Source organism: Dendroctonus ponderosae, unplaced genomic scaffold (assembly GCF_020466585.1).
Source record: "Dendroctonus ponderosae isolate FM_Combo_2020 unplaced genomic scaffold, Dpon_F_20191213v2 Dpon_F_20191213_1, whole genome shotgun sequence".
NCBI lineage: Eukaryota > Metazoa > Arthropoda > Insecta > Coleoptera > Curculionidae > Dendroctonus > Dendroctonus ponderosae.
Window position 1 is genome coordinate 48,288,233 of NW_026017110.1, and position 27,013 is coordinate 48,315,245.

The 27,013-nt window shown below is 40.7% G+C and overlaps 9 protein-coding genes and 1 long non-coding RNA gene across 12 annotated transcripts in view; 6 read left to right on the forward strand and 4 right to left on the reverse strand.

The window, feature by feature from the left end:
- Positions 1-216: 216 nt before the first annotated feature.
- LOC109541438 (cuticle protein 16.5) lies at positions 217-852 on the reverse strand. Its single transcript, XM_048670809.1, has 2 exons — positions 767-852; positions 217-716 (listed from the first exon to the last, which is right to left on the reverse strand). The coding sequence occupies exons 1-2, from the start codon at positions 776-778 to the stop codon at positions 264-266; spliced, it is 465 nt and encodes a 154-aa protein (XP_048526766.1). The 5' UTR covers positions 779-852; the 3' UTR covers positions 217-263.
- A 538-nt stretch (positions 853-1,390) lies between these two features.
- Positions 1,391-5,309, forward strand: LOC109541439 (odorant receptor 49b). The gene is made up of 5 exons (XM_019910296.2): positions 1,391-1,907; positions 1,963-2,062; positions 4,713-4,814; positions 4,867-5,022; positions 5,079-5,309. Exons 1-5 carry the CDS (start codon positions 1,414-1,416, stop codon positions 5,130-5,132), a joined length of 906 nt encoding a protein of 301 aa, XP_019765855.2. The 5' UTR covers positions 1,391-1,413; the 3' UTR covers positions 5,133-5,309.
- On the forward strand, positions 5,246-7,029 carry LOC125502503 (odorant receptor 30a-like). Its single transcript, XM_048660810.1, has 5 exons — positions 5,246-6,334; positions 6,393-6,492; positions 6,558-6,659; positions 6,721-6,876; positions 6,929-7,029. The coding sequence occupies exons 1-5, from the start codon at positions 5,604-5,606 to the stop codon at positions 6,980-6,982; spliced, it is 1,143 nt and encodes a 380-aa protein (XP_048516767.1). The 5' UTR covers positions 5,246-5,603; the 3' UTR covers positions 6,983-7,029.
- Positions 7,030-8,538: 1,509 nt separating this feature from the next.
- LOC109541461 (odorant receptor 94a) lies at positions 8,539-10,532 on the forward strand. The gene is made up of 5 exons (XM_019910320.2): positions 8,539-9,826; positions 9,888-9,987; positions 10,048-10,149; positions 10,201-10,356; positions 10,410-10,532. The coding sequence occupies exons 1-5, from the start codon at positions 9,084-9,086 to the stop codon at positions 10,470-10,472; spliced, it is 1,164 nt and encodes a 387-aa protein (XP_019765879.1). The 5' UTR covers positions 8,539-9,083; the 3' UTR covers positions 10,473-10,532.
- LOC109541462 (pupal cuticle protein G1A) lies at positions 10,497-12,398 on the reverse strand. Its single transcript, XM_019910321.2, has 4 exons — positions 12,293-12,398; positions 11,394-11,556; positions 11,110-11,330; positions 10,497-11,058 (listed from the first exon to the last, which is right to left on the reverse strand). Exons 1-4 carry the CDS (start codon positions 12,302-12,304, stop codon positions 10,576-10,578), a joined length of 879 nt encoding a protein of 292 aa, XP_019765880.1. The 5' UTR covers positions 12,305-12,398; the 3' UTR covers positions 10,497-10,575.
- Positions 12,399-16,158: 3,760 nt separating this feature from the next.
- On the forward strand, positions 16,159-17,044 carry LOC109541443. The gene is made up of 4 exons (XM_019910301.2): positions 16,159-16,350; positions 16,407-16,544; positions 16,598-16,751; positions 16,805-17,044. Exons 1-4 carry the CDS (start codon positions 16,299-16,301, stop codon positions 16,935-16,937), a joined length of 477 nt encoding a protein of 158 aa, XP_019765860.1. The 5' UTR covers positions 16,159-16,298; the 3' UTR covers positions 16,938-17,044.
- Positions 17,045-17,073: 29 nt separating this feature from the next.
- Positions 17,074-19,234, reverse strand: LOC109541441 (multivesicular body subunit 12B). 2 transcript variants are annotated; one of them, XM_019910299.2, is made up of 6 exons: positions 18,977-19,234; positions 18,580-18,672; positions 18,158-18,525; positions 17,787-17,914; positions 17,521-17,735; positions 17,074-17,465 (listed from the first exon to the last, which is right to left on the reverse strand). In XM_019910299.2, the coding sequence occupies exons 2-6, from the start codon at positions 18,649-18,651 to the stop codon at positions 17,382-17,384; spliced, it is 867 nt and encodes a 288-aa protein (XP_019765858.1). In that variant the 5' UTR covers positions 18,652-18,672; positions 18,977-19,234; the 3' UTR covers positions 17,074-17,381. The 2 variants fall into 2 exon arrangements, with proteins under 2 accessions (XP_019765858.1, XP_019765857.1); XM_019910298.2 differs by lacking the exon at positions 18,977-19,234 and adding an exon at positions 18,746-18,837.
- On the forward strand, positions 19,190-20,283 carry LOC109541442 (NAD(P)H-hydrate epimerase). The gene is made up of 4 exons (XM_019910300.2): positions 19,190-19,563; positions 19,618-19,766; positions 19,826-19,968; positions 20,020-20,283. Exons 1-4 carry the CDS (start codon positions 19,257-19,259, stop codon positions 20,246-20,248), a joined length of 828 nt encoding a protein of 275 aa, XP_019765859.1. The 5' UTR covers positions 19,190-19,256; the 3' UTR covers positions 20,249-20,283.
- A 152-nt stretch (positions 20,284-20,435) lies between these two features.
- On the forward strand, positions 20,436-22,323 carry LOC109541440 (adenylyltransferase and sulfurtransferase MOCS3). The gene is made up of 7 exons (XM_019910297.2): positions 20,436-20,777; positions 20,835-21,015; positions 21,077-21,197; positions 21,249-21,556; positions 21,605-21,831; positions 21,885-22,101; positions 22,155-22,323. The coding sequence occupies exons 1-7, from the start codon at positions 20,670-20,672 to the stop codon at positions 22,304-22,306; spliced, it is 1,314 nt and encodes a 437-aa protein (XP_019765856.1). The 5' UTR covers positions 20,436-20,669; the 3' UTR covers positions 22,307-22,323.
- Positions 22,324-22,648: 325 nt separating this feature from the next.
- The window catches only part of LOC109541445, a 5,414-nt gene continuing 1,049 nt past the window's right edge, over positions 22,649-27,013 (reverse strand). Inside the window, exons 2-6 of one of the 2 annotated variants that reach the window (XR_007282437.1) lie at positions 25,997-26,657; positions 25,599-25,942; positions 24,432-24,504; positions 23,723-24,378; positions 22,649-23,385 (exon numbers count right to left, since the gene is read on the reverse strand). This is a non-coding gene — a long non-coding RNA (uncharacterized LOC109541445). The remainder of the gene's footprint in view (positions 23,386-23,722; positions 24,379-24,431; positions 24,505-25,598; positions 25,943-25,996; positions 26,658-27,013) is intronic. The other variant, XR_007282436.1, reaches the window with a different exon arrangement.

Here is a 27,013-nt window from a genome sequence, read left to right on the forward strand (position 1 = left end):
CTTCATGCATAACAGTGCCACTTAACATTTTGAAGAAAGAAAGGTCTAGGCTGCGTCCAGTGCTTCAGTTTTACATAACAATTATTGCGAACTGGAGCATTTGAACGAAAGTGAACTTTAAGTTTCGGTTGCACTTTGGTTCTTCGAGCCGGAATATATTGGTGCACATACTTACTTTTGCCTGGGGAGCCACCACTGAGAAAATAACAGACAGTCTAAGGGAAATGAATATTTATTCCGTCCTTAAATTAGGTACCAACAAATCACCAGTTGGAGTAAGAGGAGCTGGCAATGGGGGCTGAATAGGAGACTGGAATTCCAGCGCCGTAAGAAGAACCATAAGCCAAAGATCCAGTGCTGTAAGCCACAGAAGGAGCACTGTAGGACACAGATGGAGAACTATAGGCTACGGATGGAGCGCTGTAGGCTACAGATGGAGCGCTGTATGATACAGAAGGAGAACTGTAGGCTACAGAAGGAGCACCGTAGGCTAGAGATGAACCGCCGTAGGCTAGAGATGAACCGCCGTAGGCTAGAGATGAAGCGCCGTAGGATAGAGATGGGGCACTGTAGCTGAGTGGGACAGCTTGAGATGAGTAGGAGCTGACCAAAGGCGTAGAGTAGCTGACTGGAGCTGACAGACCCAAAGAGCTGTAGCCGGCATGGCCTAAGTTGCTAGCACTGGCTAGGGCCAATGAGGCGGCAAGGATTACGATCTGAAAACCCATTTTAAACCCCAAATCCCAAAACTTCTCGCAAAACTCACCTGGAAAACCATGTTTTTACTTAGTCGGTTGAATTTGAAATAGAACTGATACAATTCCAATGCAAACTATGGCTTTTATAGGATTTCGGCCAGTTGAATAACGATCAAACCTTGCCAAAAAAATATGAATATTTATACATTTTTGTTTTCGGCCCATTAATCCGGCCGTGAAGACGATCTGTTTTTAAGTCCATGTTGTATAAGAGCCGGTTTTTTTTATCTAAATCATCCGTTTTATGGGCTTTGTTAATTAACCATCTCGAACAGGATCCGATTTGTCATCAATTTTTACGTGTGGAAGTTTTTCAGCCGCTTCGATCCACACCGCTAGAGAAACTTTGTATGAAGTTTTCCCCAATGAATAATTAAAATTTCACCTATTGCTCTGTGTAATTCAGCCGTACAATTGTCTGAAAATGGCCATCCGAACCAGTCTGTTTCAATTCGCCAAGTATTTTATGACTTTCTGCGGCCTATGGAAAGTGCCATTTAGTCCGAAAGTCCAAAGGTTTTATGTGGTGTTTTCCAACGTTTCTCATTTTGTTTACTGCTCGTTTGTCCTGTCCCTTTTCGTTAAAGCTTTGCTGATTGTTGTGGGCTTTGAATCGTCTGATAATGTTTTTAATGCGATATCAGTGGCTGTCATCATGTTCGATATCAACTTTAAAGCGATGATTTACGTGAAATTCGGCCTTCCCAGGCTGTTCCATCAGCTTATGAAAGAAGAGCAATCGATCGAGGAAAATTCCCACCAGGAAATATCCGACTACTACCTGAGGCAATGTGAACTGTATGTGAACATTTGCACTTTGCAGCTGGTCACCACCATATTTCCTACGTATTTCTACATTCTGGTCAACATTCTGCAATTTCCTCTCGATGCGGAAAATTTCATGTACGAAATGTGGATTCCATTTCCCGTACAGTGGAAAGTTCTGGCCATCTTTAAAATCGTCATTTGCCAATATGGAATTTTTATGAACACGGCGGTTCGCAGCGCCCTTCAAAGCCTGATGATGTTCATCACCTCGCAACTGTGGATACTACAAGTCAACATCCGAAACGTCTTCAGTGAGTTCAGTGAGGAAGCGGCAAGGGAGGAACTAGGGAAACTTATACGGAAACACCAGTTTCTCATAGGGTGAGTTTCCTCAAAGAATCCAAGTCCTTTAGGGGCAGTACGTTTTTTTTTGTAGATTTGTGGAAAAAGTGAACGACTCAGTCAAGTACATTCTCCTGCTGGAATATTTGCTGGATTCCATTAATATGGCGGCTGCCATGCTCCAAATTGCAACGGTAATCTTTTCACTACTTATAAAAAGAGAAATCAATAATGTTGACTGCCTCTAAAAAATCATTTTTTGATTAAATTCAAGTGAAATTTTGGCAAAGTGGAGACCGAGCTTTTGTCTATTCGTGCTACAATTCAAAACAGCCCCACTGCTTTGCGGCCGGAAGTTCTGAATTTTTTAAAAGTGTGCAATGTTCAGAAATAGTGAGGTTTTAAGTGCAGGTTTGAGAGCATCAAAAAATCTATCGTTACTTGGATTTGAGTGAAACTTTGTCCAAGTGTAGCACAATACCTTGGCTACACTCGGTTTAATCAAAAACATCCCAGCTTGTTGGTGGCCGGGAGTTCTGAACTTTTCAAGAGTATGCAATGTTCAGAGATTGCAATGTTTCAAGTGCAAAGTTTGGAAGCCTCTAAAAAATGATGCTCTACCTAGATTTGGGGGAAATTGTGCAAAAGTGTAAAGCAATATTTTGGCTACACTCGGTACTATACAAAAGAGCCAAACTCCTTTACGGCTGGGAGTTTAGAAACATTTTGTAAAACGTGTGCAATATTCAGAAGTTGCAATTTTTCGAGTACAAGTTTGGAAGCCCCTAAAAAATCCAGCTTTTCTTAGATTTGCCTAAAAATTTGTCAGAGTGTAGACCAGTACTTTAGTTATACTCGGTACGATACGGTGTAGTCGAACTTCTTTGCGACTAGAAGTTATAATTTTTTAGAGTGTACAAGTTTCAGAAATTGCCATGGATCAATTGCAAGTTTGGAGGCTCTTAAAAAATCACTCCTAACTATGATTTTGATAAAATTAGCTCCACGTGTAGACTAGTGTCTTTTCCACACCCTATGGTATTTGGCAAGTCCTTAGTAACTTAGAATTATAATTTTTTCAGTTTTCAATCGTGCGATTTTGCGACGTTTCATGTCCAAGTTTGGATCGATCTTAAAAAACCTTCTTAACTAGAAATCGAACGGTGCGAAATTCGTTTGCAACTGATAATGCTGATTTTTTTTAATAATGTGCAATGGGTAGACAATGCGATATTTCTTGTGAAGATTGAAGATATCTCAAAAATTTGCTTTTACTTGGATTTGGGTCAAATTTTCCCAAAAAATAGTACAATATTTCGGCTATATGCCATATATATACTGCAGAGTCAATCTCGTCTATAACTGGGATTTGCGATTTTTTTTAAAGAGTGTCAATCGCCAGAAGTCCAAGTTTGAAGTCCTAGTTTGGACTCATTTTCTCCAGAGAATGAGATAAAGCGTGTGTCCAGTGTAGGCAGATATCTAGTTTACACTTTCCATTTAAAACACAGCCAACTATATCGCAACTGCGAGTTATAACTTTTTTACATGAAGCTTCTTTGTTGCAAAACTTGCACCTTTCGGGTGCAACTTAGGAGGCCTGTAGCAACTACGATATTACATAGAAATGTAGTTTCGTATCTTCTCTGTATTCTCCTTTTAAAACATATCCTAACTCTTTCGCAGCTGGGAGTTACGAGTTTTTCCCAATTAGCCAGTTTTAGATAATTGCAAACTGTCGAGTGCAGGTTTTTAGGCTGCTGGTAACTCATTCATCACCTAAAATGAAGCAAATTTTGTCCAGGTGTAAGCTCGTGTCTTGTTTAGAACTCCTTTGCAACTGGAAGTTAGGATTTTTGTTCAGTATGTAATTTTTACAAAATTGCTTTCGATCGAGCGCAGGTTTGGATACATCTGAGCATTCACGTCTAACTAGCAATGAGGTAATTTGTGGTCTGAGTGTGAACTGATACCTGACCTACACTGTTCATATAAAAAAAGAGTCTAACTCCTTCCAAACTGGAAGTGATGATTTTTACAGAATGTGAGAGTTTTACAAAATTGCTAACTTTCGGGTGCAAGTTTGGAAGCTTCGAACAACTCATTTGTGGCACAGAATAAGATCAGATTTCATCCAAGCGTAGATTGAGGTCTTCTCTACAACTTCACTTTAAAAAAACTGGCGAACTCGTTTACAACTGGGAGTGCTGATTTTGTTACATTGGTGCCATTTTTCCAAAATTGCCAACTTTCGAGTACAAGTTCGGACGCCGCTGATAACTCATCTACTACATAGAATGAGGCAATTTTTTATGCAATTGTAGACCAATATCTTGCGTACACCTTAGATGCAAAACAACAGCCCAACTCCYTTTCAACTTGGAGTTWAGAATTTTTTTTACAGTGAGCCATTTYTCGAAATTGTAAACTTTTGAGGGCAAGTTCGGAGGCCGCTGATAACTCATCTATGACTTAGATGGAGGCAGTTTTTTGTCCAGTTGTAGACCAATATCTTGCCTCTACTTTAGATATAAAAAATAGCCCAACTCCCTTGCAACTTAGAGTAAAAAAATGTTTTACTATGTACAATTTTTCAAAAATTTACACCTTTTGAGGGCAAGTTTGGCGGCCTCAGAAACATCATTCCTCAAACAGATTGGGCTCATATCTTCTCAAAACTATAGCTGGGTACCTTGTCTATATTCCGTATATATGAAACAGCCGAACTCGCTCAAGAATGGAAGTTACAATTTTTATCAAAGAGCGTGCACTGGTTCAAAAAGTTGGCAAACGAAATAAAAACAATAAAAATCCAAAARGATATTCAACTGTCGTTTTTTTCAGGCTTCAAGTGTAACAGAAATGACCTTTACTCTGGTCTATTTCATACTGTTGCTGACGCAGCTGGTGATTTTGGCTTGGAGCGCAAACGAAATTAATACTCAGGTTCAGAGTGGCTCAGAATGCAGACTCCGTTGCCTCATCGCGAATGTTTCAGAGCGTCGAGGTCTCCAATGCCATCTACCAGAGCAACTGGATGGATCAGAACAAATCCATTAAAACCACCCTGCTGATCATGCTGATCCGAGCTCAGAAGCCTTTGGGGTTGACCATTGGACCTTTCCGCTTTATGAATCTTGAGGCCAGCCTAATGGTAGTGCCTGCCACTTGAAACCAATCAAGCAACTTGCAATTTCTTGTACTTTTCAGACAATGAAAGCTTCCTACACATATTCGCGAGTTATGACGGAAACTTACGCCTAAACAGGATTATCATGCTACAATTCTATTCTTGGCGCACATTTGCTAGATTAGCTGTATAATTTTCTTTAGGGCACTTGGAAACTTTACCGTTACTAATTACTACCCATCACCAACTAAGTATTGTCTTCTTGAACCTCTTTAATGAGTAATTAAATTGCGTTGGAAAGTTTAGTGTTACTTGGAGTTTTGGTCGCATGCTTTATTGATGGGAACGTACATGGCAGCCCAATTTTCACACTAAAAACGGCTCAAATCTGCCATAGTTGAAGATTTTTTTCGAGTTCAAATTGGACTTTTACTGGCTGGAAATGGGGCTCGTTGGGGGCCAGTTCAGGCAAAAATTTTGAGCAGTGATTCGATGGTCGGTTATTTGGGCCTCTGATGCTCCCGCTAGGGGATGGATGAATATTTCAAGCCCCATTAGTTCCAGGGGGTTGGGATCAATTCAAATGAGTGCAGTTTGCAAGAATCATGGCAAAGAGCATTGTGGGCATCACAAGAGTTTTTATGATAATCATCGGACTGTGGAAGCTGCGGCTTTTCCAAGATCCGCTCAAGCAGCAGACTTATCAAGTGTACTCCATTGGAATCAAGACGGTTTTGTTTGCCATTGGAGCCTCCTCCACTTTTCGATTTTTCCAGCTCTTGAATGAAGACAATCCGAACTCCACCATCGTTTACTCCGCTCTCACCATCAACATCTTAATCTACTTGATGAGTGCCAGTGTGATCGTTTTCCTCAAGTGTGGAATTCCCGATGTTTTTGCCGAAATTCTTCTGGAGGAAACGCGGGCGCTTAACTCGGAAGATGAGGAAATCAGACAGTGCTACTTGGGCCAGGCCGGATACTATCAATTCACCTCCATCTGCCAGATTTTCGGCGCAGTTTCTTCGGCAGTGGTTTTCGTCTCTTTGAACGTCTACAATAAGGCGAATGGCTTTTTCCAGGAGCAGGAGGTTTTCATGTATCAGCTGTGGTTGCCTTTCGATCCAGATAAGCATTTTGTGGCCGTGCTCCTCATCAATTTCCTCGTGCTTTTCGTGGCCGTCAGTTGCAATGTAGCTTCAAGGGTGATCATCCAGACCCTGATCATTTTCGCCATCTCGCAGCTGCGGATCTTGCAAATTCTCCTCAGAAAGGTGTTTTCCCAGGACGAAACTCAGCTGAAGAGGCTGATTAGGAAGCACCAAAAGCTCATTAGGCAAGTGGAGGTTTTTCCGAATTGGGCAGGTTTTGATGGATTTTTCCAAATTTTGCAGGTTTGTGGAATTTTTGAATGATTCCCTGAAGAACCTCATCTGGATTGAGTACATGATCAACACCGTCAGTGTGGCGGCAGGCCTTTTGCATATTATAACGGTAATTTTTATTAAATTTGTACTTCCACATCGCACGGCATCTGGACCAATTGGGAAATTTTCCAGGCTTCAACACTTTTTGAACGCGTTTACTCCTCCTTTCATTTTGTGCTCTTAACCGTGCAAGTTTTCGTCCTGGCTTGGAGTGCGAATGAAATCAACATACAGGTTAGTACCTACTGCAGGGGTTTTTTCCCACATTCAGATGGAAAAACGTGGAATTTTTAAGAGTACCAAAGTGGCCCACGCGGCCTTCTACAGCAACTGGATCGATCAGACAGAGCAAACGAAGAAAATCATCCACATTATCATAATGCGCGCTCAGAAGCCTCTGGTGTTGAAAATCGGCATGTTTCGCCCCATGAATGCTGAGTCTGCGGTCATTGTAAGCAAATTTTCTGAACTACTGAAAAACTTTCTGAGTTCCACTTTTCCAGACCATGAAAGGGGCCTACACCTACGCCTCAGTAATGCTTCAGAAGTACTCGTAAAAAACTGCTTTCTGGCTTAGTTGGAATGTGAAATTTTCTAATGTAGTAAACGCTTTATTATGCAAGTTACTCCCAGTTAGTATTTGTGGGGGGATTTCAACGGCAAGGGGCGTTTGGGGAATTAATCATTCATAAAGTGCCAATAAATGGAAAAAAATATTTTCTTGAGATCCTAAAGCGGCAATTAGTTGGCCAGTTGTTAATATTCCCCGTTCAACATCTGGTGAGTTCTAGTGATAATTTGGGTGTAAAAATGTTCTTTTAATGAAATAAGGTATGAAAAGGAAAAAAGTCGAGCAAATTCTGAACATAGTATTAAATAGTGCAGGAAATTTCACATTTATAAGGTGGTATTCATTTTTCTACAATGTAGCATAAGCGGGCCACTGACGGTTTTTCGGCTTCAGATTCACTTTCAAAAGAAGCTTAGATATTGTGGTTTCGTGCTGATTTTATTCGGGCTCTGTAGAATTTGTCTTTAAAATTCCTTTGGATGCAAATGCAGCTAATTGATCAGGAGTAATATTTTTGTCAAGTTTTCCAGGAAACTGAAGTTTTAATAGAAAACGGTTGTTTTACTTGAGCGCGGGATACTAGCGGGCTCTATTTTTGAATCTGAACACGACAGCTCGATTCTAAGTATACCATTGGAAAGAGGGGTTCAATTATCGTTAAAAAGTTGGTAAACACTTTTTTTTTGAATCAAATATTGCGAGCTTTTGGGAATTTTTGAATTTTGGCTCCAATTTTTATTATGGGGCTCAAAACGGGCAAAATTTTTTTGGTGTCGCATTGAAATTAATTTTTCTTGAATTTCTGGAAAGAATCAAAAAAATTATTGTCGCATTCAAGTGCGCTCAGTTGACAACCAATTGAGAATTTTATGGAAGTTTAAAACTTCAGCTTGCACAGGGTTTCCAAAATTTCATCCATAGTTTGGCCATCAAATTTTTTGCAAACCAATGTAACCCTCTTTCCCATGTAACTTTTCCACATTTAACACCCAGTTGAGTAAAAAGTCTGCAAACCAAAAAATTCTACTTCCTGAACCTTGGAATTTTGGTCAATTTTCACATTTCAATTTTTTTTCGGAAACTAAAATTTCTGTCAAAAACCATTATTCTTTATAAAATCTGGGTCATTTCAACGGCCAGCCAATGGGAATTTTTCAAATCTGTCCAATGAGCGGTTTTTTTAAAAATGCCCAAAAACTGATTTTCGAAAATCTCTTTCATAGTTCCAAAATTTTTTTCAAACCAATTTAACCCACTTTCCCATGTAACTTTTCCACATTTAACACCCAGTTGAGTAAAAAATACGCAAAACAAATTTAAATTTTTTGGGCCAAAAATTTCTATGCCTAAATCTTGGAGTTTTGGTCAAGTTTCACATGTCAATTTTTTTTCGGAAACTAAGATTTCTGTCAAAAAACATTATTCTTTATAAAATCTGCGTCATTTCGACGGCCAGCCAGTGGGAATTTTTCAAATCTTTCTAATGAGCGGTTTTTTTAAAAATGCCCAAGAACTGATTTCCAAATATCCTCAATATCTCCGAAGAAAAAACTCGTGGCACGCCGCTGGATAGGAGGAGGCATTTGCGATTAAAACGCTGATATTCACTTTTTCTCTAAATTAAATAAAAAGGGAGACACTGAAGATTTTTGCATTTCGGCCCCAATTTTCTTGGCCCAGTGCCTCAAAAACAAAATTTCAATTTTCCAACCAGATTTTAATGTAAACCCGACAAAAACATCCGGATGGTTCATTTTAACATACTGATTTGCAAAAGGACCATTTTTAGTGAATCCAAAGTTTCCACTTTCGTCTGCAAAGTTTCCATCTCTTCCCACCACTCATTTAAAAAAAATTCTCAAACCTCACACCAGAAAGAAAATTCTCAGCACGCCACTGAACAGACTAACTCAAAGTCTGTTTTCTCGGAAAAATACAGATAATTTTAGTGCAACTTTGAACAGAAACTCTGTTATTAGAGCGTCCTGCAAATTAACTGGAAACTTTACACTCCGACGTTAGTTGGGAAAACTTTGCAATAAACGTATTAATTTATTAACGCGTGTTTTCCTGGAGTTTCAGGCAACATGGCGATAAGCCTCTATATGGTAGCCAAGTGGTTCATGCTCCCAACTGGAGTCTGGAAACTGTCCATATCCCCAAACCCTTCGACTCGAACCATCTATTCCATCTACTCGGTGGTCATCCAGAGCCTCTATATTATGTACAATGCATCTATGTTGATTCGCCTGATCCAGATGTGGGGCAAATACCCAATGGCCGAATTGTACGTGTTCCTCACCTTAACCATCCTGATCCTGGAAATCAACTACAAGATAATGATCTACTTGAAGAATGGCATTCCGCAGATGTTTGCCACTGTTATTGAACGCGAAGAATCAGTCCTTAACAGTGAAGATGGCGAAATGAAGAAGATTTACCTGAGCAGAGTCAAGTACTACAAGTTCGCCACATTCTGCCAGTGCTTCTGCAGCGGCTTTGGGATCTCGTGGTTCGTCATCATCAACATCTACACCAAATACTACATGCAGGTGAAAGTGGACCATTTTATGTACGAGCTTTGGTTCCCATTCGACAAGGAAAAACACGACACTTTTGTGGCTGGCTACAATGTAGTCATGGCGTTCTATGGGTTTCTGTTCAATTGCGCCTCGCAAACTCCCCTGCAGACCCTCATGGTGTTTTCAGCAGCCCAGCTGGAGATTCTACAGCTGAAATTGAGCAGGAGCTTTGAAGAGACGGTGAGCAGCGAAGAAGCAAAGCTGGAGCATGTGAAGAAGCTTATCCGGGAACATCAGTTCTTGATCCAGTAAATCTCCCAACCAATAGAACAGAGGCAAGAGAAGTTATGGTTTTAATATTTGTTGCAGATTCGTCACCAATCTGAATGAGGCCATCAAATACACCATTCTTCTAGAGTTTGCAGTTGAGTCGGTGCATGGAGCCGGCGCGCTTCTTCAGCTGATTTCGGTAAGCAGATTGTATTCTACATACAATGAGTAATTTGAAGAGGAAACCAATCAATTTCAGACCAAAAAGGCCATAGAGATTCCTTATGCGCTGATGTACTTGTCGTTGCTGGTCATTAACATGAGCGCCTTGGCATGGAGTGCCAACGAAGTGACCACACAGGTTTTCTGAGTGCCTTTGCTCAGACTTAGCAAACGATCATTAATTTTTCAGAGCGAGAACGTGACAGTTGGAGTCTACGGAAGCAACTGGACGGCTCAGAGCGCGCCTTTGAAGAAGCTACTGCTGATGGTGCTGATGCGCGCTCAGAAGCCCCTCTCTATCGACGTCGGCCCGTTTCGGCCAATGAACAATGAGGCCGCTCTCATGGTAACTTTCTCTCTCCTGCCCATTCCCTCTGTTTATTTGAGCTAATTTTTCAGACAGCCAAAGGCTCCTACACCTACGCCCAATTCATGATCCACTCCAGGTCAATCAGCAAGTAAACCACGCAAATGAAACCCTCAGAATAACTAAAGAAAATAATTTAATAAATACACAATTAGCGGCAAATTATATGAAAGTTCAGTTCAGCCCTCCATGCGCGCCTCAATAATGGTATTCGATGCCGTAACCCTGGAAGGTGGTGTGGGCGACAGCCTCGGCTGGCGAGTAGGAGATTGCGGCACTTTTGGTCACCACTGGAGCTCCGTATGCGGCCACAGGCGCCTTAGCGATCAGCTGAGCTGGGGCTCCGTAGGAGACTACTGGGGCTGGTGCTGCGTAGCTCTTGGCAACCAAAGGGGCTCCGTAGGAGACCACCTGGGGCGCAGCGGCGTAGCTCTTGGTAACCAAAGGGGCTCCATAGGAGACCACCTGAGGAGCAGGGGCGTAGCTCTTGGAAACCAAAGGGGCTCCATAGGACACCACTTGAGCGGGAGCACCGTAGGTTTTGGTCACCAAGGGAGCTCCGTAAGAGACAACTGGGGATGGTGCTGCGTAGGCTCTGGTCTCCACTGGGGCTCCATAGGAGACCACTTGAGCTGGGGCGGCATAGGCGGCCTTAGTCACCAGCGGGGCCGAGTAGGAGAGCTACATCAGAAAAATCAGCTTCCACTCCTCCAAACACCCTTCCAATCTTACCTGGGCAGGCGCGTAAGCCAGAGCGTCATTGGTGAATCGGGTGTCGTACTTGCGCACGGTGGAGTAAGCACTGTCTACAGCCTTAGAGTAAGTGGAGAGCGATTGGCCGCCGCCCAGCGACCGAGTGACGGACTGTTGGGTGAGTCCCACGGAGGGAGAGTGAACAGCCACAGGGCCGGTTTGGTAGGCCAGAGGCTGGGCTTGGTAGGCTACAGGCTGGGCTGTAGTGGGAGTAAGCAGGTAGTGGTTAGCATATGCTGGAGTCACAGGGACAGCGGACTTACCAGTTAACGTAGGGGCTGCGTAGGTTTTAGCGTAGGCAACTGGGGCGGAGGCTTGCTGGAAATAGCTGCTGCTTACCGCTGGCGCTGAGGAGTATTGCACAGCGGGCTGGGCAAGAAGCTGGCCAGCATGGGCGTAAGCGAGGGTAAGGGCAAGGATTACGAACTGAAACGCAAACAAACACTGTGAATGGAGGACGGAGGAAAGCAAACGGGGTTGTGCGGAATAGGGAGCTTTTGAAGACTCAGCTACAGCTATTTAATAAACTGCTGACTGAGATGAACGCAGGTAGTAAGTGAATCTTCAGTGGCTTTACTCAAAGAAATTGCGACTAGATGTAGAAAATATGAAAGACATTAAGAAGGATTGAGTAAGAGAGAAAACATCTATTTAAGGGCACACTCAAAGGTAAAGCCGTATACTGCTAAAAAAAAGTTGCCGAAGATGTGGAGAAATGGAGGAGAACGTAGAAGGACAACGAACATCAGCCTGATCGGAAAAATATAAAAGTATGGCATGAAAATATAAAAGTTAAATTTCCGAAGAGAAACCAGCTGAAAAATAAATTTACACAAAACTTCCTAAATTCCAACAAAAACGACGATTTTGAGCTGAAAAGATACTTTTCAGAAGCTAGAAAAACACGTTTGTGATGTTTAGACCAACTTTGTACGACAAAGTTAAATTTCCGAAGAGAAACCAGCTGAAAAATAAATTTGCACAAAACTTCCTAAATAAAAGTGTATGAAAAAGTTCAGAAGTCAGGAAAAACCGTTTAAAACATTGAAATATTGGAGGAAAAACTATGTAAAATCCAGCAAAAGTTGCGGAAAAATCCTTGTTTTATCTACTCAACAAAACAAGCAATGAACAAAAGCTATTTGACCAAAAAAGCACTTACTTTGAACGCCATTGTGGTAAATGAACAATTGATAAGCTTGAATGAACTGATGATATTGTCGAAATTTCGCCGATTTTTATAGTAATCGGGCGGCCTAATGGGGCCCAGAAAACCCATAGGGGGGCCCATCCATAAAATCGCCGTCTCGTCTCTGTTACACATGCGAGAAGGCGTGTTACTTTCCCTTTCTATTAGTCCGGTTCAGATTGATCTCGTTACAGGTTATCAGGTGAAATGAATCGAAAAAAATAATAATAAAAGAACCACATTATGTAACTGCATGCGAGCGTCTTGTTCGAGGGACATTCGACGGAAATCTGTCAATTTCAATGTTCGTATGCGAGAAAATTGGATTTTTTTCATCAAAATTCAAATTCGAACAAGTTGCCCGGGCTTAAAAGTGGTTTTTCCTGGAAACTTTCTGCCCATTTCATCGCTGTATCAAATAAAATGCGCAGGGTGATTTCAAAAATCCCCGACTATCCTGTCGATATGTACACACAGAGCCTGAAAGCCCCAGAAAAATGAAAATTAGAGGGAATTAGCTGAAAATCTCTCTGAGAAGAGCCCCCGAACCAGTTTGGGTATTCTGGGTGAAGGTCTAGGTTGGGGCGAGTCTGCTGGCCAAGCCAAATAGCCTTTTAATTGCAACTCGAAGCCAATAAGATGTTTCGTAAGCCATCGAACGACCACATTTGCATTCAATGAATTATAATGATTTGCCTCTGAAGTTTTGTAACAGTTTATCGTGTAATGGGAGTGACCGATCCACAACTTTAGCTGCCATTATTCAGACCAATCTCCAACTTGCGGTCTTCATCAGCCCGAATTCGGCCCAATTTCATTGCATAACTCCGCATTATATAAAGCGACTGTTCAGATTTTCCTTCAAAAATTCTGATTTTTTAATGACTGTAATGGCAAAGCCCCGCAATTAGCCGCACAAGGTGATTGAATGTAAAAAAAACATAAAAATGGGTGGAACCGCGCAACAATCCATCAACATCTTTGCCAAAAACCGGTCAATCTGGCTCAACTTGAACATTCACGGGGTCGTTTCAAAACTTTAATTATATCATGTTTCCAATCGTTGCAAGGCCGATTTTTTCGAACAGACCTGTTCATTTTCTTACTTTTCTTTTTATATAGTCCGTATATTCTCATATAGTCTTCTCTTCTTATATATAAGTCTTACATTTCTTCACATATATTTAGCAGGAATTACAGCCCTTTAGTTGCTTCGAGCTTTACACGGAGAATTTTTGGATACAGCTTGCACACTTTTGATAGAGAAATTTAGATTGAAAATGTTGAGTCTGCCCTGTTTAAAAGACAGTTCAATAGCGAAGATTTTTAGAAAAATCCCAAAATTCACTGGAACCTAATAGAGGTTTTAAACCCTGCCACCCAATAGAGCCAATACTTCTCTATATTCAGCAAAAATTATAGCGCTCTATCTAATGCTGCAGCGTGCGAATTTGATAAACAGATTCTGCACACTTTCAACGAAGAAGAGTCGAAGCTTGAAACGGGGCGTCGAATAGAGCCAACTTCGCTCTATATCCTGTAAAAATTTCCCAGCTCTATCTGCTAAGAGCTTAAGAGGACAAATTTTTAAAACAGCGTCTGCACTGTTTAAAAGACAGGTCGATAGCGTCGATTTTTGGAAAAATTCCAAAAATTCACTGGAACCCATTAGAGGTTTCAAACCCTGCCACTCAATAGAACCAATATTTCTCTATATTTAACGACAACTACTACAATGCTCTATCTAATTAGAGCTGCAGGGCGCGGATTTGTTAAACAGATTCTGCACACTTTTAAAGAGGGATTGGAGATTGAAGAAGTTTTAGAAACTGCCCCAATTCACTCGAGCTGAGTCGAAGTCTGAAACGGAGACATCTAATAAAGCCAACTTTGCTCTATCTCCTGTAAAAGTTTGCGCGTTTTAACTGCTAAGAGCTGAATAGGGCTAATTTTTAAGGCAGGTCGATTACGAAGATTTTTACAAAAATGCCAAAATTCACTGGAACCTGTTGAAGGTTTGAAACCCTCTCACGCAATAGAGCCGATATTTCTCTATATTTGACAAAAATTACAGCGCTCTATCTAATTAGAGCTGCAGAGCGCAATTTGTTAAACAGATTCTGCACACTTAAAGAAGAATTTAAGCTTAGTCGACGTTTGAAACGGAAGCGTCCAATAAATCCAACTTTGCTCTATCTCCTGTCAAAATTTCCGAGCTCTATCTGCTAAGAGCCTAATAACGCGAATTTTTAAACAGAGTCTGTATTGTTTAAACGATAGGTCGCTGGCAAAGATTTTTGGCAAAATTCCAAAAATTCGCTGGAACTCATTAGAGTTTTCAAACCCTGCCACCCAATAGAGCCAATATTGCTCTATATTTAACAAAAATGGCAGAGCTCTATATAATTACAGCTGCAGAGAGCGAATTTCTTAAACAGAATCTGTGCACTTTTAACGAAGAATTCGAAATTGAAGATCTTTCAGAAGCTGCCCAAATTCACTCGAGCTGAGTCGAAGTTTGAAACGGAGGCGTCCAATAAAGCCAACTTTGCTCCATATCCTGTACAAATTTCCGAGCTCCATCTGCTAAGAGCTTAAGAGGGCGAATTTTGAAATAGAGTCTGCACTGTTTATTAAAAGACAGGTCGATAACAAAGATTTTTACAAAAATGCCAAAATTAAGTGGAACCTGTTAAAAAATTACAGCGCTCTATCTAATTAGAGCTGCAGAGCGCGAATTTGATAAACAGGTTCTGCACACTTTGAAAGAAGAATTCGAGATTGAAGATTTTTCAGAAACTGCCCAAATTCACTCGAGCTAAGTCGAAGTTTGAAACGGAGGCGTCCAATAAAGCCAACTTTGCTCCATATCCTGTCAGAATTTCCGAGCTCCATCTGCTAAGAGCTTAAGAGGGCGAATTTTAAAATAGAGTGTGCACTGTTTAAAAGACAGATAGCGAAGATTTTTGGAAAAATCCCAAGATCCACTGAAACCTAATATAGCTTTGAAACCCTACTACCCAATGGAGCCAATATTTCTCTATGTTTAACAAAAATTACAGCGCTCTATCTAATTAGAGCTGCATAGCACGAACTTGTTAAACAGATTCTGCACACTTTTAAAGAAGATATGGACATTGAAAATTTTTTAGAAACTACCCAAATTTACTCGAGTTGAGTTGAAGTTTGAAACGGAGGCTTCCAATAAAGCCAACTTTTCTCTATATCCTATAAAAATGTCCGAGCTCTATCTGCTAAGAGCTTAAGAGGGCGAATTTTTAAAACAGAGTCTGCACTGTATAAAAGACAGTTCAATAGCGAAAATTTCTTCCCCGAAAGAAACCCGAGTTTATGCTAATTGGGGCCATTCAATGTTAAATTAATCGATTCATCGTAGGCTGTTACCTAACAAAGCGAAAACAAATGATTCTAATACCTAGATGTTGTGAAATGTTGGCGATTTTTTACAAGTGGGTGGATTTATTGTGAAACTCGAACGGTGAATTGAATTAAAGCATCTCCTCCCATATGGTCAACGGCCTGGAAATGTCGAAGGTGCATCGCCCGTGAGCTTGGCTATTGCAGATGAAAGAGAAACGTTGGCAAAAATTTAATTTTTTTAAAGAAAATGAAGCAATTTTGCCATGATTGGAAAGTTTTTGATAGGAAAACAACAGCAGCTGAAGAAAATTTCAGCGAATTGCCAAAAAATCCATCCAATAACGGGATTGATAAAAATTAATTGTTTCCAACTCGGCCTTGTTCTTTCCCACCAAACACCGGTCGTCTCACTCTTGACTGCACGTCTCTTTGTTCAACACACAAGTCATGCGGCCAAACGGTCAAAAAGTTAGGTTATGTAAATGTCATTAAACAAAGCTTGATGAATTAAACTTTTTAAATTTTTTCTGAAATCCCCAATGTGCCAGACCTAAAATAGACCTCAAAACCCCGTACAACTGGTGAAGGAGAATTGGAAATGCCAAAATTACCATTCATAGTCCTACTGCTAAGCCTGCTAGCCTGCAAAGGTGAGCCCCCTTAATTTGGGTGTGGTTTTTCGCTCAAATTTGCCATTCTCTTAAAGGTTCGGCGTTTCTCTGGTGCTACCACTGTGTGTCCACACAACCGGGCTGTGGAAGCCCGCTAAACTGGTTGTGGCACTGGACCAAGACTTGTCCAGAAGACGACGATGTTTGCGTAAAAATCATCGAGGAAAAGGACGGTAAGGCTTCAGTCTGCCTGTTTTTTGGGCGGTTGATCCATGGGGGTTTTCAGGTGAAACTATGATAACCAGGGACTGTCTCAGCTCCATGAGGGGCATAAGGACCGATATTCCGGCGGACCATTACGAGGGCTGTCGGCCAGCCGCTGTTGATAGTAAGCTGGGCAATTACGTGAGCAACTCGATAAAGGAGCTGGATATCTACAGGTGAGTCCAAGTCTGTTTAGGAAAAGCTGCATGTTTACAGGTGACTGTTTTAGGAATTACTACGACAATACCACTTGGTGCTTCTGCTTTTTAGACCACCGATGCAACGACGGGTTAAGAGCCTCGTCTTCTGTTACCTTAATTTTAGGCCTGCTGGGCGTAGCAGTTTTCGCGTATTTAACGTAATACGCTCCAAAGATTTCCACATGGCAAGAATCTGAAAATTCCGTCCATTTATTCGTTTAATTCCGTACATTTTACAATATATATTTTATTAAAGACATTCTAAAGACTGAAGGTGGTTTGGCATTAAAAAACCCACTTATGCAGTGTAACATCTTTATTGAAGACTATTAAATCTCAATAAACTCCTATAATTTCGTAACATCTAATCAACATAAATCGACGAGTATGGGGGTGCGTAAAAGTATAAAATATTTGGGAATAACTAACCGAACGCACAGACATTAAAACATACAATAAAGGAAGTGGCCGGGTAAATATGTATTTTGTTCTATAGCCTTGTCGAAAATGAATCTTTAACGCAGAAATTGGCACTTACTGGGGATGATTAATCGGTGAATGGCAACCCGAGAAGAGTGAAGTTGAGCAATCCAGACAGAAAAATCCCTACTGCAACTGTCGTTCAACGGTAAAAGGATAATCGTACTCCTTGAGGATCTGTTGCATGGTTTTGGCACGAAGTTTCGGAGCCTAAAATCGCCCACAAATGGAGGTGAAAATGGATTTTCGCGGCATCAAACCTTACCCTAATGTCGCTAGGCGCATTATTGGTCAAAAATCGGGGATTCACAACGAAAGGCACCCCTTCCAGGCCGGCATGCGAACTCCCCAAAGTGTGAGTGGAGGTTTGATGCTGCAAACCGGGAAAGGCGGGGCCTGGAGGCTTTGGAGCGGGCCGAATGGGGCCAGGGGGTACGTATCCAGGTCCGGGTCTCAGAATTTCGTAGTCGTCGTCATTTCCTGTGGGAGAAGGGGATGAAAATGGGGGCAAAGCTTAAGCACCCAGTTCACCTAAAGGAGGATACACCCGGTTGCTCCCAGGGGATGCTTTGGGCGGCCTATCAGGCGGGCTGTGGTTGGTTTGGCTTCCTGATTCAACGTTTCCCATCTTGTAGCAAATTGTCACTCCGTTGATTTCACTGGGGGGCAACAAAATTTTGTTAAATAAACGTGAAGAAACAATGCAAAAAACACTGCTTTGCAGATTGTTTCCTAATGAACTTGTTGGCTTTTCTGCCTCTGTTCCTCAACAAGGCAATTTTAGTTCATTCGCGACCATTTTTCGAGCCGCAAACCAATCAAAGGCTCCTTTAATTCGTGGCTATTAAGCTTCCATAACCGGCAAGAGGAAATAGTGAATTTCTCGTTATTTGGTTTCTTACCCAGCAAAATTAAATCCCGCCGGAGCTTTTTTCAGTCGGTTACAAACAATGATATCAGTGATAGCAGTCTTCAGTTCCTTTAGATTGACTAGCTGATAGGCCAGCTGCCTTTTCTTCCACGGTCTCTGCTGGCTGTCCGCTGTCCTGTTTAGCAAACTGTATCCTTTTGGGGGCAGAGTTTTCTCAGCAAGCAGCAGAATTTCGCGTAGGGCAAAATTGGGAAGTCCCTCGGTTTTCGAAAGGCACAAATATCGGGCAGCACCAGTTTTGAAAATCGACTTTTCACCTAAATCCGCATCGGAATCCTGATCGTAGGTTTTGCTTATTGGGTAGAACCCCTTGGGGCACTGCGTACAGTCTTCCACTATCTGAAATGCGAGTTTTAAGGCTGCGGTGTTAAGGAAAAGCGCAGGCAAACAAACCTGGATGGCAGTGATAGGGCGATCATCTGGCAAAGTCTGTAAAAGTCTACTTTGCACTGATGATTTTAGCATTATCACAAACTGAGGACGAAACTGGAAAAAACGAGACGATTAACCATGGAAAAAGCCCCGATTGGGTGAAGATCATTTATTTGCTTCAATTTACCTGTCATTGCATTGAAATAAACCCACGCCATTCACTGGCCAGCCAATTGATTAAAATAGAACCAGACTGGAGAGTTTCTTAATTCTATACCGGGCTTATTTATTAAGGGGGCAACAAAGAAATTTAATATACGGGCACAAATAGTCAATTTGTTGTCAAGCACAGTAAGAATGATGTCAAAAGTGACAGGGGAAAGATAACCCCAAAACCAAAAAGGGAAAATTTACTTACCTAAATTAGTAAGTTGAACAAAATCTGGGAATTCCCACTATTTTCAGCCCACTGACTTAGCAGGTCAGTTCACCAGAACCGCAGATGAACTGGTAATTGATGATTCATCCATCCAATTAGTCCTCATCAAGCCGGATCCACTGCAGAATTCCTTTCTATTCTTGTTTACATAAAATCACTTATCTGGATTCCGGCAATAAGTGATAAGACTCCATAATAAATTAGCTCTTCAACCAACATTGTCATAAATGACAATAAAACTCGGGTTATGTGAGTTGTCATGCAAACAATCAGAAAAACTTGTGCAAAGTCCTGCAGAATTTGGCAAAAACCCCATTTGGCAGTAGCAGCCCCAGTTCTCCAGCCACTATCAAGATTTAATCAGATTCACACGGACACAAACAAAATGGTGAAGTTCCTGGGGCAAGAGGAAGCAATAAACATCGATGTGGAGCTGTTTAACGAATATAAATACTCAGTAGACCAGCTGATGGAGCTGGCAGGGCTCAGCTGTGCAGTGGCTGTAGCTAAATGTTACCCCCAAGCATCAATAGGCAACAAATCAGTGCTGGTTTGCTGTGGACCTGGTGGGTTTGTTTGAGCCCCCTAATGGTTAGAAGCTCTATAAGGCAGGGTTGCAGGCAACAACGGGGGTGACGGGCTGGTTTGTGCGCGGCATTTGAAGCTTTTCCACTACAGCCCAGTGGTTTACTACCCGAAGCAAACCAATAAGGAACTGTATCAGAACCTCACCCATCAGTGCACTTCCATGAACATTCCTGTCCTAAAGGTGAACCTGGGAAGCTTGTTCTAGTTCAGTTTTGAATTTTTGCTTTATTTCATGCTAAGTCATTGCCAGAGAGCAGCAAATTCGAAACTGACTATGGCTTGATAGTGGACGCTCTATTTGGCTTCAGCTTCAAGCCCCCAGTTCGAGAGGACTTTGTGCCAGTGATTGGTTTAATGAAAACCACCTCAGTCCCGATTGCCAGGTCGTTATTGGCTAATTTGGGTTAGTTTGGGTTTAATTCAGAGCTTTGCAGTGTGGATATTCCAAGTGGATGGAACGTGGAAAGTGGAGAACCCGAGGGAGGTGGCATTAAGCCCGAGCTTCTCATCTCGTTGACAGCGCCGAAAAAATGCGCTTCCCATTTTCAGGGCACGCACCATTATTTGGGCGGCCGGTTTGTTCCCCCTAAGCTAGCTGACAAATACCAACTGGATCTTCCAGAGTATTCTGGCACCGACTGCTGTGTCCCTTTAAATGTTTAAGTCTCTTAAGGTGAAAATAAAGTTGTTTGCTTACGCGTTTTCTGTTTGTTTATAAATTAAGTCTCTGATGATGGCTCAGAGTTGAATCTCAGTGAACTTATAGTATATCTATAAATGTACCCCAAGCTCAAGAGGCAGAGACAAGTCTTGTGGACTTGTCTCTGTCAAGAGCATAGAACAAGGCTTATATGGTCAAGAGGCTCTATATACAGTGCTGGGGAAATCGGTTTTCTATGATCGGTTCTTAACCTATGTTATGTTCTGTGGTTATGTTTATTTCAGAGGCTCATAACCTATTCGCTCGAAAGCAGTAGTTTATTCAGAGACAAGTACACTTGTCTCTGGTTTATTTAAAATTCATGCTCCAAAGCTTCTGCTCTTGTGTTTCACTTGTTTACAGGTGAAAACAACGTCCTCAAACATGTGTGAGGAAACGATAGCAACCCTAATCAAGGACATAAAGAGCCTGAAAGAGCAAATCCGCGAAAAGGAACAACTACTGGCAGCCCACTTGAAAGTTCAATCAAATGTAAGTAACCAATCGCCCCTTTTAGGGCAGGGAATTGAGCGGCTGGCGTCTGTTTAGGTTCCTTGCAAGTACTCAGAGGCGCTACAGACCAATGAAATTGCCCGCTACAGCCGCCAAATGCTGGTAGACGAGGTGGGACTGGCTGGTCAGATCAGCTTAAAGGCTAGCAAAGTGTTGATAGTAGGAGCTGGAGGACTTGGATGTCCCGCAGCTGTTTATCTGGCAGGAGCTGGTGTTGGTAGGCTCCAAAAGCTTTGGTTTATACACAGAGCAATCAGTCATTTATTATCATATTCCAGGGCAAATCACCATAGTGGACTATGACGAAGTGGAACTGTCCAACTTGCACCGGCAAATCTTGCACTCGGAGGACGATGTAGGGGCCTCCAAAGTCCACTCTGCTTACGACAAGCTGCACAGGTAGAGACCTTTTCTCCCGTTTGGAGCTTGGTAATGTAGGGATATTTCCAGCTTAAACAGATCCATCCAGATCATCCCCTTAAAGATGCACGTGAACAGCGCTTCAATCAGCCAGCTGATGAGCGACAACAGCTACGATGTAGTCATCGACGGCAGCGACAATGTAGCTACCAGATACCTACTGAATGACGCCTGTGTGCTGAACAAAATGCCCTTGGTATCGGGCAGCGCCTTGCAAACAGAAGCTCAGCTCACAGTGTACAACTACAATAATGGGCCGTGCTACCGGTGTCTGTTCCCAGTGCCTCCGCCCCCCGATACAGTGAAAAGCTGCGGAGATGGAGGAGTTCTAGGGCCAGGTTGGAGTAAGTTTTGCTGGATGTGAACCGAAGTAATTTCCCTTAAAGTTCCAGGCGTTATCGGCTGCCTCCAGGCCTTGGAAACGATCAAAATCCTCACTAAATCAGACGGAGTTTTGGCGGGGCGTTTTCTACTGTTCGATGGCTCCACATCAAGGTTTCGCACGGCGACGCTGCGCCCCCGAAGCCCTGAATGTGCTGTTTGTGGCCACCATCCTACTGTTAAGGAGCTTCAAGACTATGAACAATTTTGCGGCGCTGGGGCCCATGATAAGGCTTGTTTTCTAATCGAAAGCTCATCAATGGCTAATTGACCCGCGCTTTTCAGGTAGTTTCTATCGATATTTTAAGGAGCGTTGACCACATCAACCCGCAGCAGCTCGAGAAAGTTTTGGAAGACTCTCTGGTGGTGGACGTGAGGGACCAGGCGCAATATCGCATGTGTCATCTGCCCAAAACCGTTAATATTCCCTATGGGGAGATTCTGAAGGCCGAGGGCGCAAAGAAATTCAGCGACTGCTTGGAGGCAGCGGGCAAACGTGAAGGTATTTAGAGGAAGTTGTGGCTAATTTCTCTTTTAAAGCAGGAGTTTTTGCAGTTTATTTCCTCTGTAGGCGGGGCAACGACTCACAGCGGGCCCTCGACCACCTTAAGCAGGTGTTTAGCGGGTCGAATGTGAATTTTTTTAATGTCAAAGGGGGCCTTGAAGCCTATTCCCATAATGTAGACGCGGATTTTCCTATTTATTAAATTGTTTTTTATAAACATTCCTAGTGTTTCAATCGACTTGTGGTTTGTTGTCGCTTGCACGCATTGGCGCTTATCAAGCAACCGCCAGTTACAGTGTTGTTCTAGGCTAGTCTTTATTCTTCAGAACATAAACTAGAGTCTAGGTCCCAACTAGGGCCCGGAATTTTTTAAAATCTGATATTCGAATATTCGTTTAGTGGTTCATTCGAATAGTAAAATTATTCGAATACTCAAATATCTAACGAATATTCGAATAATCGAGTATTCGAATACTCGATTATTCAAATATGCTATATGCTTTATTTTTCTGAAAAACTAGGCTAGGATGAAATAATACATGTATTTAATTTTAATCAGCGTTTTTTTATTTCTATTAAGTAAATGTCCAACAGTGTGACAATGTACAATGTAGAATTCAAGCTCGTGGCGATACGAGTATGTCCATTTTTAGAACTTTTGGGAATTTACCCGAAGAATCAAATTTGCGGTGAAATAGTTACAGAAATAAAAATATTTCAATACAAACGAACCAGCAGCAAATGTTTCATCTTCTTTTGCTTTATCTTTCAAACCTTAATTTTTTACTGCTTTGTTATTGTGCCATAAACCGATTTTAAACAACGTTTTTAATTTATCTGGTTTTTCATTAATAAATTAATAGCAATTGTTTCTTGCTCGATCCGGTTAGGCTTCTAAATTTTGTTAGTTTTATGTTTTTTTATTTTTTTGGTGCTAAATAACCTTCTTTGTGTCTCATTTTTTTTGTTACTAGCTGGTGTTCCGTTGGGTTTTAGATTTGCGCCTAATGAAATGGCATCTTCCTGACGCACAGCCCTCAATGTCGGTCCCAGCGGTGCGAAGAACTTTTCAGCACTGAACAATAACAGCACTGAATTATTAATATATTAATTTAATTTATCACTTTTCCTATTAATTCTTTTTTTCTGTCCGATAAAGTCCTTTGGACTTAGAATGTGGTGTTTTCGGTTGATTGCAGGTGATGGAAAATCACTGCAGAATTTGCTAATTTTGAGTGCTCTAAATTTGGAAGCTGCTGGTCGTTAAACTCTAAAAATAAACTAAAAATTTGTCAAAAATAAATCCAGGTGTACCAAAATTATGTGGTCCTAGCGAAACAGTGATCTCTGATATAGAAAATAATATTAGTTATGTAAATAGACACGTATCTAACGGAACTACGCTTTCTTTAAAAAAGACCTATGAGTACAACTTTGTCGTGAACATGTTTTTAAGGAAAATGAGATGCAGCTCCGCTAGACAGCAGTTCTCGATACTAATATTTATTTTCAAAGCAGATTTCCCTGAGAGACCAGAAGTATAGCATTTTAAAAATAATGATTACGATATACATATGTTTAAATATCAATTTATAGGAATAAAAAATATTTTAAATACCTTGAGAAAATGTAACCGGATTAAATGCGTGGACTGTAAGTTTTCTTTGCTGAAGGAATCTGCAAACCAAATGCACATGTTTGCACATGTTCCAGCGAATTGAACCATCGATACAATCACGGGAGTACGTATGTATGCAACATTCGCATTCATCACAGTGCAACTGACAATCACATCCACTCCTGTTCTCACAAACGGTGTATATATTGTTTGCTACAGATGCAGTCATAATCTGCCAAATGCCACTACTAACTTCAGATACAGATCCTTCATCTAACGTCAAACTTATGCGATGCCTTTTTTTTAATTTAGTTGATTTGGAAGTTACTTTTCCCTTATTTAACATAATTAACCGGTCAAAAAGGCGATCTCTAACCAGCTTCATTAAGGCCCCTAATGCTTTATCAAGCCTTTGTACATTTTTTCTTTGCAAATATATATATTTTATTGATTTATGCATTCGTTCAATATGCATATTTGTATTCAAACCACAATGAACTCTATAACTGTAGGCCCAGCTTATGCAATTATTTGAATAATGATTTTCAAAATAATGACCAAACTTGTAACTGAACAATGAATTCTTGGATCATCCTCTCGAAAGCAGTAGAATCTGTCTCCTGCATAAGTGTTCGCAGAATTTTGTATACACCGTTCTAAAAACAATTTTTTTTGATAGGGGAATTTCAATGAAAATAATGCTACTGACCTGCTTATCTCTTAAGTTTATTAAACTCAAGTTTTTTCTCCACGCTCTATCAACATGCCAGCTGCAATACAGTCTAAAACATAAGCAAAATATCAGCACAAACAAGTAAGCAATAGATTTGAACCTATTTCCGGTAAAGAGCAGGTGGCATTACTTCTAACTAGGGCTCGGAATTTTTAAAAATCTGATATTCGAATATTCGTTTAGTGGTTTATTCAAATAGTACAATTATTCGAATATTCGAATAATCGAGTATTCGAATAGTCAGGTATTCGAATATTCGAGTATTCGAATACTTGAATACTCGAATAATTGTACTATATTAATTGTAACACCGCGTAAAAGTTGATGACGTGTATCACCAGAACATAGAGACGTAATTTTACATTCATTTGCAGGAGAGTAAATATGATTATTTTCATTTGCTTGTAAATATATGGATATTTGCTTAAATGCTTGTAGAATAGGAATAATTTATTTTACAAGTATACAAAGTGCATATAAAGATATTTGCACCTTGTGAGTTTGATAATGTTGGTGTATTCGAGTATTTGAATATTCACCTTTTCGAGATCGCCTTTTTGACCGGTTAATTATGTTAAATAAGGGAAAAGTAAGTTCTAAATTAACTGAATTAAGAAAAGGGCATCGCATAAGTTTGACGTTAGATGAAGGATCTGTATCTGAAGTTAGTAGTGGCATTTGGCAGATTATGACTGCATCTGTAGCAAACAATATATACACCGTTTGTGAGAACAGGAGTGGATGTGATTGTCGAATATTCGAATAATCGAGTATTCGAATATTCAAGTATTCGAATATTCGAATATTCGAATATTCGAATTATTCGAATAATTGTACTATTCGAATAAACCACTAAACGAATATTCGAATATCAGATTTTTAAAAATTTCGAGCCCTAGTTAGAAGTAATGCCACCTGCTCTTCTGCAATCTGCAAACCAAATGCACATGTTTGCACATGTTCCAGCGAATTGAACCATCCCTACAATCACAGTAGTACGTATGTATGCAACATTCGCATTCATCACAGTGCAACTGACAATCGCATATTCGGATATTCGAATATTCGAGTTATGACTACACATAATTATTCGCTTTTCGAATATTAGAATACTCGAGTTTGATTCCTAGCCCTACTTCTAACCATGCATTGTAGTATACATCAGCCATATCTGACATAAACACATTGGTTTCAATTGGTCCCACTTCTGCTCTTATATAACTGAAGAATATCTTCATAGCAACTCCATCACTTCTGTTTGATACGCAAAAGGCACATGGAAATCCTTGCCTTAACTCATCCAATGTGTGTGTAACTCATCCATGCCAATCAACTGTGAGTAAAGTGTGTAATTCGAAATTATACCCATTTAGCCCATGAGTTCCATCGATACACAAACAATTCTTCGAGAAAATTTCCATAATAATAAGCATGAAGTCCTCTTTTCTTAGTTGAGGATATGCCTCTAAACATATGCCTTGTGGTTTCTAAAAAAGTACACATTAACTTCTCATTTCTTCCAACCAAGCATCCACACTAACCGCATCATTAGTATGTCTTTGTGACTTTGAATGCAAATTGAAACAAGCCTCAATATTAAAAACATCTTTTTTCGTAAGTAGATGCAATCTCTCTAAATATGATGCGGTTACTGAATCACGTATGTCATCTAATATAGCATCAAAGGGAATTTTCATTGCTATCTTTGTAGCTATCATAGTACGCTCCTCTTTTGTCAAAAATAAGTGGGATAAATCATTTTGATGGCCAACATGAGTTCTGACAAATGTTATTTCATGATTCCCTCGTTCATTATCAATAACCACCTGTATACCAGCAGGACAGTATTCATTAATTTTTTTGGTTCCTTGGGATTTCAAATGTCGAACGCCCAAGCTTCTTGATTTATAAAAACCAGAACGGTGACAGATATAAGTGACATTCGTTTCATTTGTAGAAACAGAAGTTTTTTCCGCTATAAACTGTGTTAGAGATTCTTTCTGAGTATTGGAAAACCAGATACTAAAATTTTCAGAAGAATCAAAGTGCAGCTTTTCTACTTTAAGATCAATATCGTGAGCTTCTTGGAAATGTTTGGTGAATTCAGTCTTGTATTTTCCCACAAAGTCGCACAGGGGACATTTCTTTTAACTGGCACTACATTTCTCTCCGATAACTTTTCCTGGTTTTCTGGCAAGCTCCCTAAAAATATATTGTGTTGTAATATTTACGTATGTAACCACCTATAAGACCTAAATGTATTCTCTCTACAGGTGTCCCATCGGGAACCACCGCGATCTCCAATGTATATATACAGGGTTGCTCATTAGTGCGTCAAAGTGCGATATCTCAGTAAATATGAAGTTTACAAGAAAATTCGTCCAACGAAAGTTTTTCACGTTTAAAAGGTCCACATTCTAAAATTACTTTCCAATATACAGGGTGCATCATAAACGTGTGGTAGTTACCAACTCTGGTTTTTTAAATGAAACCCCCCCTTTTTTTTGTTATTTTCAGATTGGCCGTTCAATTTTAATTTATGTTTGTTTCAACCGTTT